The sequence below is a fragment of the Ovis canadensis genome, chromosome 10, assembly GCF_042477335.2.
Source record: "Ovis canadensis isolate MfBH-ARS-UI-01 breed Bighorn chromosome 10, ARS-UI_OviCan_v2, whole genome shotgun sequence".
Classification (NCBI taxonomy): domain Eukaryota; kingdom Metazoa; phylum Chordata; class Mammalia; order Artiodactyla; family Bovidae; genus Ovis; species Ovis canadensis.
In genome coordinates, this window is record NC_091254.1 from 62,226,356 (window position 1) to 62,240,326 (window position 13,971).

General features: G+C 36.2%; 1 protein-coding gene across 4 annotated transcripts in view; it reads left to right on the forward strand.

Annotated features, from left to right (window-relative positions):
* PIBF1 (progesterone immunomodulatory binding factor 1) overlaps positions 1-13,971 on the forward strand; it is a 230,826-nt gene that overhangs the window by 119,804 nt on the left and 97,051 nt on the right. For all 4 annotated transcript variants that reach the window (XR_011259599.1, XM_069602323.1, XM_069602324.1 and 1 more), the window contains one exon: positions 10,400-10,565. Coding sequence is in view for 3 of the 4 variants with exons in the window: in XM_069602323.1 (XP_069458424.1) it covers positions 10,400-10,565 (166 nt within the window). In the remaining variant the exon portion in view is untranslated. The remainder of the gene's footprint in view (positions 1-10,399; positions 10,566-13,971) is intronic.

Here is a 13,971-nt window from a genome sequence, read left to right on the forward strand (position 1 = left end):
TTACTTTAAATGTAAATGGATAAATGCTTCAACGAGAAGATAGACTGGCTAAATGGACACAAAAATAAGACCCATATATATGCTGTCTACAAGAAACCCACTTCAGACCTCAAGACACATAGACTGAAAATGAGAGGATGGAAAAATATATTCCATGCAAATGGGAAGCAAAAGAAAGCTGGAGTAGCAACCCTCATATCAGAAAAAATAGACCTTAAAATAAAGATTACAAGTGATAAGGAAGGACACTACATAATGATCAAGGGATCAATTCAAGAGGAAGACATAATGATTGTAAATATCTATGCACCTAACATAAGGAGCACCTCAACACATAAGATAAACACTAACAGACATAAAAGGAGAAATTGACAGTAACACAATAATAGTAGGAGACTTTAACACCCTACTCACACCAATGGACAGATCATCAAAACAGAAAATTAGTAAGGAAACGCAAATCTTAAATGATACATTAGATGAGATGGATCTCATTGTTATCTTCAGGCCATTCCATCCAAATGCAGAAGACTACACCTTCTTCTCAAGCGCACATGTGACATTCTCCAGAATAGGCCAATTCTTGGGTCATATATCAAACCTCAGTAAATTTAAGAAAATTGAAATCGTATCAAGCATCTTCTCCTACCACAATACCATGAGACTAGATATCAATTGCAAGAAAAAAACTGTAAGAAACACAAACACATGGAGATTAAACAACACGTTTCTAAATAACCAACCAGTTACTGAAGAAATCAAAAGGGGAATCAAAAAATTTTTAGAAACAAATGACAATGAAAACATGAGAACTCAAAACCTATGAGATGCAGCAAAAGCAATTATAAGAGGGAAGTTTATAGCAGTACAATCCTACCTCAAGAAACACGAAAAACATCAAATAGACAATCTAACTTTGCACCTAAAACAACTGGGAAAAGAAGAACAAAAAAAAAAAAAAAACCCAAAATTAGTAGAAGGAAAGACATCATAAAGATCCAAACAGAAATAAAAGAAAAAGAAATGAAGGAAACAATAGTAAAGATTAATAAAACTAAAAGCTGGTTCTTTGAGAAGATAAGCAAAATTGACAAACCTTTAGCCAGATTCATCAAGAAAGAAAGAAAGAAGAATCAAATCAACAAAATTAGAAATAAAAAGGAGAGGTTACAAAAGACAATGCAGAAGTGCAGAGGAATTTAAGAGACTTTTCTGAACAGTTATATGGAAATAAAGTGGGTAACCTGAAGACATTGACAGATTCTTAGAAAAGTTCAGTCTTCCAAGACTGAACCAAGAAGAAATAGAAATTATGAACAACCCAATTACAAGCAGTGAAATTGAAGCTGTGATCAAAAATCTCCAAAAAACAAAAGCCCAGGACCAGATGGCTTCACAAAATAATTTTATCAAACATTTAGAGAAGAGCTAATGCCTACCCTTCTAAAACTCTTTCAAAAAATTGCAGATGAAGGAATATGTCCAAACTCATTCTATGAGGCCACCATCACCCTGATTCCAAAACCAGACACAAAAAAAGAAGACTACAGGCCAATATCACTGATGAACATAGATGCAAAAATCCTTAACAAAATTTAGCAAACAGAATTCAGGAACACACCAAAAAGCTCATACACCATAATCAAGTTGGGTTTATTCCAGAAATGCAAGGATTCTTCAATACATACAAATCAATCAGTGTGATACACCATGTTAACAAATTGAAAGACAAAAGCCGTATGATAATCTCAATAGATACAGAAAAAGCCTTTGACAAAATTCAGCACTCATTTATGATGAAAACTCTTCAAAAACTGGGCATAGCCTACCTCAACATAGTAAAAGCCATATAGGATAAGACTACAGCAAACATTATTCTCAATGATGAAAAACTGAAAGCATTTCCCGTAAGATCAGGAACAAGACAAGGATGTCTAGTTTCACCACTATTATTCAACATAGTTTTGGAAGTCCTAATATAGCAATCAGAGAAGAAAAAGAAATAAAAGGAATCCAGATCGGAAAAGAAGTACAGCTCTTAGCAGATGACACAATACTGTACATAGAAAGCCCTAAAGATAGTAGCAAAAACTTAGTAGAGCTAATCAGTGAATTTAGCAGTGTTGCAGGATACAAAATCAATATACAAAAATCACTTGTATTTTTATATACTAACAATGAAAAATCAGAAAGAGAAATTAAGGAATCAATCCTATTCACCATTACAGCAAAAAGAATTAAATATCTAGGAATAAACTTACCTAAGGCTACAAAAGAACTGTACACAGAAAATTATAAGACACTAATGAAAGAAATCAATGATGTCATAAATAGATGGAGAGATATTCCATGTTCCTGGGTAGGAACAATGGAGGAATGTCTGTTTAGGTCTTTTTTCCACTTTTTGATTGGGTTGTTTGTTTTTCTGGCATTTTTACAACAATATTGTGAAAATGACTATACTACCAAACACAATATTCAGTTTCAGTGCAATCCCTATCAAGTTACCAGTGGCATTTTTCACAGAACTAGAACAAAAATTTCACAATTCATATGGAAACACAAAAGACCCCAAATAGCCAAAGTAGTCCTAAAAAAGAAGAATGGAGCTGGAAGAATCAACCTTCCTGATTTCAGATTATACTACAAAGCTACAGTCATCAAGACAGTATATTCCTGGCACCAAAACAGAAATTTAGACCAATGGAACAAGATAGAAAGCCCTTACACTTACAGATACCTTAATCTTTGACAAAGGAGGCAAGAATACACAATAGGGCAAAAACAGCCTCTTCAATAAATGGTGCTTGGAAAATTGGACAGCTACATGCAAAAGAATGAAATTAGAACACTTCCTAACACCATACACAAAGATAAACTCAAGATGCATTAAAGACCTAAATGTAACACCAGAAACTATAAACCTCTTAGAGGAAAACATAAGCAAAACACTTTGACATAAATCAAAGCAAGATCCTCTGACCCACCTCCTAGAGTAACAGAAATAAAAACGAAAGTAAGCAAGTAGGACCTGATTAAACTTAAAAGTTTTTGCACAGCAAAGGAAACTATAAGCAAGTTGAAAAGACAACCCTCAGAATGGGAGAAATAATAGCAAATGAAACAACTGACAAAGGATTAATTACCAAAATATACAAGCAGCTCATACAACTCAATGCCAGAAAAACAAACCAATCAAAAAGTGAGAAAAATCCCTAAACAGACATTTCTCTGAAGAAGACATACAGGTAGCTAACAAACACATGAAAAGATGCTCAACATCACTCATTATTAGAGAAATGCAAATCAAAAGTACAATGAAATATCACCTCACACCAGTCAGAATGGCCATCATCAAAAAGTCTACAAACAATAAATGCTGGAGATGGTGTGGAGAAAAGGAACTGCTCTTACACTGTTGGTGGGAATGTAATTTGATAAAGCCACTATGAAAGACAGTATGGAGATTCTTTTAAAAAAAACTAGGAATAAAACCACCATATGACTCAGCAGTCCAACTCCTAGGCACATACCCTGAGGAAACCAAAATTGGAAAAGATACATGTATCCTATGCAGCACTGTTTACAATAGCTAGAACATGGAAGCAACCTAGATGTCCATCAGGAGCTGAATGGGTGAAAAAGTAGTGGTACATATACACAATGGAATATTACTCAGCCATAAAAAGGAACACATTTGTGACAGTTCTGATGAGGTGGATGAACATAGAGCTTATTATACAGAGTGACGTGAGTTAGAAAGAGAAAGATAAATATTGTATTCTAACACAAAAATATGGAATCTGGATGAATGGTACTGAAGAACTCATTTACAGAGCAGCCATGGAGAAACAGACATAGAGAATAGACTTATGAGCATGGGGAGATTGGAGGAGAGGGCGAGATGCTTGGAGAGGGTAACATGGAAATTTACATTACCGTATGTAAAATAGGTAGCCAGTGGGAATTTGCTGTATGGATCAGGAAACTCAAACAGGGGCTCTGTATCAACCTAGAGGGGTGGGTTGGGGAGGGAGAAGGGAGGGAGTTTCAAAAGGGAGGGGATATATATATATACCTATGGCTGATTCATGTTGAGGTTTGACAGCAAAACAACAAAATTCTATAAAGCAATTATCCTTCAATAAAAAAATTAATTAAAAAAAATTAAAACCTTGAAAATATTTACTTGTGCAGAGAAGAAGGAGCAATATGAAAATATAAACAGTTATCATTATAAGCTTATGATTGACATTTTTTCTGTTTTCCATATTTGCCAAAATTCTATGATAAATCTATTATTTGTATAATCAACACAAAAATTGTAAAGCCATTTTGAATAAATGATGAGAAGACATTTCTCATGTGGCTTATAGATCATCTCAGAATAAAAGTAAATCCAAAGTATTTCTTAAACAGTGATCAAATTGTTCATTTACATAAGTGTCTATTCCCAGCCCTATGAAGTAGTAGCACTTATCCTGATGTCACTGGTGCATTTGTTAAAAATTTAATTCTCTTTGTTTTATTTACAATTTGTATAGCTGAGACTGTCTAGTAAATACATTAGTATGGTTTGAGTAGGTAATTTTGACTACTGGTTTAAGATACCAAGTTTCAAATCATTGTGAAAGACTTCTATTGTCTTCATGTGTTTGACATTGTATCTCTTCTTTAAAAAGAAAAAGTCTTTATTCTTTTAAAGTCTTGAATATGATGCATGGCCAGTATATATATTTTTTTATTAATCACTTTGGTTCTGAAATACAGGTTTTGGTAAACTCTGGCATACATGTCTTTGCTCAAATACCACCTTCTCCTCCCAACCCCTTTAAAATAACACCATCGCTGACATCTGCATATTTCCCCTACTCTATTATTATTATTATAATTTATTACCATATCACTTTACATTTGTTTGCCTTCCTCGCATCATTATAATGTGAGCTTCTTAGAGTAGTAATGCAATTTGTGCTTCTCTGGTATCCTAATAGAACCTGACACACTTAAATACACAGTAAATATTTTTAAATGAATTAAATGTTGTGGAATGAAATATTCTGGTTGGGACCTCCCTGGTGGTCCAGTGGTTAAAACTCCATGCTTCCATTGCAGGGGCATAGGTTCAATCCCTGGTCAGGGAACTAAGATCCTGCATGCCATGTGGCCTGCCCACACCCACATACACACTCACACACACACAAAAGGAAATATTCTGGTTAATAGAAAGTTAACCCTATATAAAACAGCCTATTTGAAAGAGAAAATAAAAAGCTTACTCCATACTCATGCTTTAAATATGTAATTGATAGAATACTACATATTTAAATGCATATCCTTAGAAGGACTGATGCTGAAGCTCCAATACTTTGTTCACCTGATATGAAGAGCCAACTCATTGGAAAAGACCCTGATGCTGGGAAAGATTGAGGGCAGGAGGAGAAGGGGACGTCAGAGGACAAGATGGTTGGATGGCATCAGTGACTCAATGGAAATGAGTTTGCGCAGAGTCTGGGAGATAGTGAAGTACAGGGAAGCTTGCCATGCTGCAGTCCACAGGGTGACAAAGCGTCAGACGAAACTTAGTGACTGAACACCAACAACAAATAATATTAGTTAATACAAGATTAGATACAGATCTATAAATATAGATATACAGATAGATATTATTGAGAGCAAGAAAACCTTTAGGGATAATTGAAAAACCAATAGTTTAGTATCTTTAACCTAAGATAATTAGCTTTTTCTCAGTTCACAGAAGCAGAAAATCCAAATGAACAGGTTTGTGTGTGTGTGTTTTTCCTCAATTCTTAATTAGCAGAATGATTCGGAAGGCTTGGTTAACTGTCAATGACTCATCCAGAGCATTTTCAGCATGTGGTTCAAGGCTAGTATTACAAGTGGAACTGGTCTAGAAGCACAACCAAAATTCTCTCTAAACAGAATGGAAATGAGTTTTATCCCCATAGGAGGCATAGAAAGTAAAGGTACAGATTAGTTATCAGCTCAGCCAAAATGAATACTTCAAAGGAAACTGAACATCAACTCAGTGAAGCCTGTTGAAAGAATAAGAAGGAAGGACCTGAAACACCAGAGTGAAAAGAGATTGATGTCCCACCCGTGTAAACAAAATTCATTCTTAGTAATCAGAGATGACAGCTTCTGTCCCTGGCTAATCCAGTTTCCCACAGTGTAATCCCTATCTGAAGTTTCAGGCCCGTCTCTGTTTCTGAGCACTATTCTTTTCTTGGTTTTATTTTTGTTTTTTCACATGTAGAAAGTTCATCAGCAGCCTGTGCTCCATTTGTTTGTGGAGTTTAGAATTAATTTCTCCTCCCCACACAGAGGATTTAGTGGTTCAACCATGACTTCCTGCTCCCGTGTATTCTTATAAACCCCACAAGTATTTTCCCTGTATTGACCCAGAGTTCCTCTCAAAACTTGATCTAACTGATGCCCAGCTACTAAAAATCCCTCCCTGAACACTTGCCTATAACTGGAAATCCTATGACTTTGCTTAGCTTCTTTTACCAGTCTTCCTTGTATGTGCCTTGCCTCAGCTGCTTCACTGCCTTCATTCTAAATTAGACCAGCTCTCAGGATTTCTTAATGGAAGGACCGCCTATCGATCCTGGTAACTACAGGAACCTTACCACTGGATATGTGAGATCTTAGTTCCCTGACCAGGGATCAAACCGATGCCCCCGCAGTGGAAACATGAAGTCTTAACCAATGACTGCCAGAGAAGTCCCACACCCACTTTTAATATTTGGGAAGCCATGAACATTATGTGGATAAAAATTCAAAGATCAGCTGCTGTTACTCATTGGAGTAAAAACTAGATTAATAATTATAGCAGTCTTTGACTTTCTTGGGCCTCCCTGGTTGGTGGCTCAGACAGTAAAGAATCTGCCTGCCATGTGGAAGACTGGGTTTGATCCCTGGATCAGGAAAATCCCCTGGAGAACGGAACAGCTACCCACTCCAGTATTCTTGCCTGGAGAATTCCATGGACAGAGGGCAGAGTTGGACATGACCGAGTGACTACCATTTTCACTTTTGACCTTCTTACCCGTGATAACTTTGTTGATAGAAATGGGAGTAAACATACATTGCTTGGCTTAATACATCAGAGTATAATGAGCAAACTTTCACCATAGTATATATGTAAAGACTGCTGATGTAAATATTGTTATACAGATCTGTTGTTATTTAGTGTTTTATCTAGTGCTTTTGTTCCAATGAGCTCTCCTGTTTCTGAAGACAGAATTCTATCTTGATGTCTCTCCTGCAGTTATTTCTCAGCATTGCAGAATATGCAATGCTGCTTGGAGTTTATTCACTGTAGCTGAAAGCATTTCTTATGGGTTAACTCTGTTGTTCCCTGTCTAATTGCTCATTTTCACCTTTTCACAGATGAAATTCTCCTTGTTTGTCCAGCTTAAAGTATGTTGCAGTGACTATTCCTTAAGAGCAAACAGTTCATTCTAGGTCTTTATAGTACTATTCTTAAAGTAGTGTGTGATTTATGAGTAAGTCTTATGCAAACTAAAAACCCAGCTAATGTAAAGACTAATCTAGTCAAACTAGGGACCTGGGGTGACTATAGCTGGAGATGCTGATAAACTTTGTAAGAAATGTGACCTCTTAAGGTTACTACGCTGAATTAGAATGTCAAACATAAACTTGCGAACATATGAATAATATTGCCTTCATTCAAATAAAAGTTTCACATTAAGAGGAGAAGATGAGAAGTCTGAGTCAACTGCGTAAAATGTGACAGGTTATATTAGCAAAACAAATAGGAGGAAGTTAGCTGAATTGTCAGCCTGTACCCTGGTCACCATCTCTTCCTCACACTGAAACTGCCTTTGCAGCGCTAATGTTTCTAAAGTGTTTTCACAGTTCAACTTAAGTTAAAATAATAACTATTATTACAAAGACATAATGATTTGAGGCAGATTTTCCTTTACTGTGTAAACGACATGAGAATAGATGAATCCTTTAGAATTATCATTTGGTTCATGTAAGTGGCATTTTATTAAACTTAATATCCTCAAATTTTTAGGTAATCACTATTGTACTTAACTGTGTAGTAAAATGGGAAGGTGAATAGTGCTAAAAGAAACTTTCAAATGCCACATAATGAATAAGAAGAGCAGGTGTAATCTAAAAGCTAAGTCTTTCATTTCCTGTTTGAAGTTGACCTCAGAATTACTCACAATGTCCTGGATCGTAAAAAGGCAAACTTTACATTTTAATTTTTTCAGAACAATCTCTTTTAAAGATAAATATCACATTCCAAATGACTTAGTATTTATTTCAATAATAAGGTCTAGTATGCCCCATAGTGTAGCATACAAATAGGTATGGATTTCACATGTTTTATGCATTTATATTTTATATGACAATTTACCCCAGGGAATTCAGGGCATTTTCATGTCAGTAAGTTGTTTAATTAATAAATTTTTGACTAAAGTAATTGTTTTACTGCTTCATATCCATGACGATGGCTATAATCAAAGAGACAATGATAAGTTTTGATAAGAATATGGAGGACTTACCACCCTCGTAATTGCTGGTGAGAATGTGTAACCACACTAAAAGCAGTTTGTCAGTTCCTCAAAAAGCTTAAAACCTGAGTGACCATATGACCTAGCTATTCTTTTATATATGTATATAATTAATGCCTGGACTTCCCAAAAAGTTAAACACACAAGCTGACAGTCACCTTAAAGCCTTGGTGTGTATTAAGTGATGTGTACCAATAAGCCTGAATGGAGCTTCCACTACTCTGAATGTAACATACTTGAAAATAAAGAAAGATTCAAGAGTACCAAGAGTGAAGTAGCCTGTAGCAAGAATCTAATGCCTGTCTTCTCTGATATTTAAAATGTTCTTGTCACAAGAGTGAAGCGACTTCCTTTAAAACACGTTTGAAAGTTTATCTGACTTCAGAAATATCAGCTAAGATTCTTATGTAATAGTGGAAAGATCATTACTATGGAGTCAGACATAGCTGGATTTGAGACCCCTTCTGAAATCTACCAGGAACTTCTTCCCCTTAAAGAAATGAATTAATCTCTGAACCTCTGGTTTCTCATCTGCAAAATACCTAATAGAGTTGTGGGGTTAAATGAGATGCCATGGGTAACACAGACTGTACTGTCTGTTTCTCTGGCCTGCATGTACTCTTGTTTCTACTTCTAGAGAACTTCCGCCTTGGACTTCTTCCTGCTGTGTACTCAAACTCACATCTGCACAAAGAGTTAATTCTTCTTCTTGTATGTACCCATCAAACCTAGGGTTTACCTTATTGAAGCGCTTATCTTGTTCTATTGAATTTTCATATTTATTTGCATCTCTTCTCCAGAAAACTAAGTTCTTTTTTTTTGGGGGGGGGGGCACACCACGCAGCTTGTGGCATCTCAGTTCCCCAACCAGGGTCTCAGTCCCTGGACCAGGGACTGAAGACCGGCCCTGGCAATGAAAATGCTGAATCCTAACCACTAGACCACGAGGGAACTCCCAAAACATAAGTTCTTCAAAGGGGAAAAAAAATTGTCTTCCACTGTATACATATTTGCCTGGCATGGTGACTAGCTCAATAAATATTTGAAAAAATTGAATTTTAGGAACATCTAGCATTATATTGGGTTCATAATAACTCCCTGAAAAGGCATACTATGTCTTTGTTTTGCTTTTTGTTAGAACATAGTCAACTTGAAGCATTTCAGATCTACAGTATGCAGTGATTTATATGTTAAATGGAAATGTTTTTATTACTAGTTATACCTATGGAATGAAGAGAATGTTTCTTATCTGTTTTGTAATAGACTGCTTATTGTTATATATTTATCTTTGTAATATGTACATTATGTTTTCTTATAAAAATCAAATATATATTTACCAGCTTAAAAATGTATTTTATATATGTCTCAGGAATTGCAAGTTAATGCATATATTTCATGCCATTCTTCTCCATTTAATATTGTTTAGACTTAGAATGAAATAGCAAGGTTGGAAACAATGCTATAGATTTAAGCCTATGAAATATATGGAAATTAAGTCATTTTAAGTAATAACTGAACCTTGTTCTTACCATTTTTATTTTAAATGTCTTATCTCGCAAAATAATAATAATAGGTAATAGCTATTTTGGAATGGGAAGAATGAAAATAAGAGATCAGTAAAGGAAGTTTAATCAGTATGTTTTGTTTCCCCAGACTTAGCATATTTCCATACACACGACCATCTAAATTATTTACAAAAGCTTTGCTGAATAAATAAAAGTTATTAACTGAATGATAATATAGGGATATTGAACAGGTAGAAGTACTGCTTATGTTTCTATAAATTGAGATTCCTTTATTGTGTCATAATTGTTTTCTTTTTTCAGGTACAGAGAACTACAACTTAGTGCAGAAAGCAAAGTAACAGAATTTCTCCATCAAAGTAAAATAAAATCTTTTGAAAGTGAGCGTGCTCAACTTCTACAAGAGGAGACTGCAAGAAATCTCACACAGTGTCAGTTGGAATGTGAAAAATACCAGAAAAAATTGGAGGTACATATACAAGCTTTTGTTTTAAAATTAACACAGAATGTCAGCTCTGTAAGCATAAGATCTGTTTTCTTTTTCATTTAATTTTGGTTGTGCTTGGTGTCTGTTGCTGCACACTAGCTTTCTTCTAGTTGGGGCGAACTGAGGCCACTGTGGCACTTGGGCTCAGTAGCTGTGGCGCACAGTTGCCCCACGGCATGTGGAATCTCCCTGGACCAGGGATTGAACCCGTGTCCCCTCCATTGGCAGGCAGATTGTTAACCACTGGACCACCAGGGAAGTCCATATATCATATTGAGCTTTATAAATAATATTTGTGTTATGCATGAGAAGGAGCCGTGTCTTTAATTTTTAAAGATCTCTTATCAAGAGAATGTATCTTCCTCTTTTAGATAAAAAGGTGGAAAGAAGTAATGGACAGCCTCTAAGAAAAGAAATGCAAATTGCCATAGGTCTGTTTGTTGTTTTTAAAGTGTTGGCAGAAGTCCCCTTAAATGGGAAATCTCATTTAAGTAGAAAATGGACCATCCCTTCTAGAGAATGATATGGTAATTTGTGTTAAAATCCTTAAAAAATTGATCCAGTAATTTTAGTTAAAGGAACAATGAGGTGCTTGTTGAGAACAAGTAAGGTTTTATGTTCTTTGTGTATATCACAGCATTATTTATTATCGTAAAAACTGGAAGTGTCTTAAAATGTCCAGCAATAGATAATTAAACAGTTTTTGATTAGTATGTTAAAATTATAAATTTTGCTGTATTCATACATTGTATGATTATGTGCAATCATGTTCTTCAATATGTTAGAATCAAGGAAATGCTTCTTTAAAATGCTGAATGAAAGACACAGTAATATCATTAAAGTGAAGTCCCTCAGTCATATCCGACTCTTTGCAACCCCATGTACTGTAGCTCGCCAGGCTCCTCCATCCATGAAATTTTCCAGGCAAGAATACTGGAGTGGGTTGCCATTTCCTTCTCCAGGGGATCTTCCTGACCCAGGGATCGAACCCAGGTCTCTCGCACTGCAGGCAGACTCTTTACCATCTGAGCCACCAGGGAAGCTTAATAATATCATTAGCATGATTAATTAATGATGTAAGTATTCATTACAATAAACTTTCAGAGACTACATTTTGGAAAAGTACTCTGATAAGATTAACAAAACAAAAGGAACTTCCCTGGTCATCCAGTGGTTAAGAGTCCACCTCAGAGTTCAAGGGGGACACGTGTTATATCCCTGGTTGGAGAACTAAGGTACCACATACCATGGAGCAACTAAGCGCACACACCACAGCTCTCTAGTCCTTGCACACTGGAGCCCATGCAACACAGCTAGAGAGTCCGTGCACCACAGTGAAAGATCTGCATGGTGCATCAAAGATCCCACGTGCCCCAACTAAGACCCAGGGCAACCAAAATAAATAAATAAATATTTAAAAAATAATAATAACAACAAAATAAAGAGTCTTACAGAAAATAAAGCCTTAGGGAAAAACATAAAGACAGTGTTAATTAAATAGCACATATTTAAAGAAACATGAGTAAAAATTATAGATGATACCTACTTCTGAATAAACCAGTGTTCTGCATTTAAAACTTTTTCAGGTACCTTCTTTGGGAAACTGCTGCAGTCACAATCTGCTACAGGCGACTCTCCCACACATTTTAGATTAGATTAGCTCTGCTTTGGTGTTCGTCATCTGCAAATTTTTTATGGTTTAAGTATTGTAATTCCTAGCCATTTCTTTTTCTTTCCACATCAGATGGCTGTGCTTACGGATGTGTTTGGGGGGAGTGAGGGGTTATATTTAGGAAAGTAGAAAGCCACTTGCCCTATCTGCATACTGAAACCAACATTTCATTAACCAATACTTTACAACACACAGCGCTGATGTTCTAAACCTTCTGTTTTATTGTTTTTAGCTGGTTGTAGTCAAAACTGATTTCATGACCTCCTAAAGGTTGCAACTTGAAATATGAAAACCAGTTTTCCATAGAGCTACCCACTTAGTCTGTGGATGCAGGTGACTAGTAATTATTGAGCTCTCTGTAGAGGCCTTACATGGAGAAACACCTTTGTGAAAAATACTATGATTGTAAAAACTTGAGTTGATAAAACTGAGGTGTTAGGGGAATTTCTTTAGTTTCTCCTCTGTTAAACTAGGATCTTTGAGAGGACAGGGACTATTTATTTACTATTGTCATCAGTGCCTAACACAGCACCTCACTCATAGTGGATGCTCAATAAATATTTAATGAGTGAATGAATGGTTTGATGCTGCGCTATGCTTAGTCAATCAGTCGTTTCTGACTCTGCGACCGCATGAGCCGTAGCCCACCAGGCTCCTCTGTCAATGGGGATTCTCCAGGCAAGAATACTAGAGTGGATTGCCATGCCCTCAGGGGATCTTCCCAACCCAGGGATCAAACCCAGGTCTCTCACATTGCAGGTGGATTCTTTACCATCTGAGCCACCAGGGAAGCCCAAGAATACTAGAGTGGGTAACCTATATCTTCTCCGGGGGTCTTCCCGACCCAGGAATTGAACTGCGCCTCCTGCATTGCAGGCAGATTCTTTACCAGTTATAATGAAGTCAGAGAGAAATAATGTTGTGAAGGGTAAAGATTACTATAATTATGTACTTTTTGATGGCTTTTACCCAATATTCTCATTGATTTATGCCTTAGGGACAGTCTGTTTTATTTTTTTCTTATCAGTTTCCAAATGCTTTCCAAAAACTGGCTTTAGAACTTTCTTGGTGATTCAAGTGGTTAAGAATCCACCTGCCAGTGCAGAGAACACATGTTCGCTCCCTGGTTCAGGAAGATCCCACATTCTGTGGGGCAGCTAAGCCCATTCCACAGCTACTGAGCCCACGTGCACCTGGAGCCTGTGCTCTGCAACAAAAGAAATCACTGCAATAAGAAGCCCACACACAGCAACTAGAGAGTAGCCCCCACTCACCACAACTAGAGAAAGCCCTCACGTAGCTACAAGACCTAGCACAGCCGCAAGGAAATAAATGGCAAGTTTTACTTAAGAAAACACTGACTTTATATTTTTGTCTTAGAGCAATTATTGACCTATAATTTTGTGTTTTCATTCATTTATGTATGTTATCTATATAAGTTTATAACTTTGTATTATAATTCTGTTATTTAAAGGAAGGAAATATCCACTGTGAGAGCTTGATATTTAATGGATTCTTAAAAGCAGTTGACCTATTTTTTACATTCATGATTAAACTCAGATGTTCATAGGTTGGTTTTTCCCTAAAGAATCTTTAATGTAATAGCCATCCATAGGTCTAGTAATCATGTTCTTCAGTGGCTTTTCAGAAACTGTAATAAATTTATTCACACCAGCCACTTAGACAAACCCATGATAAAAGAGAATTCTCTACTGT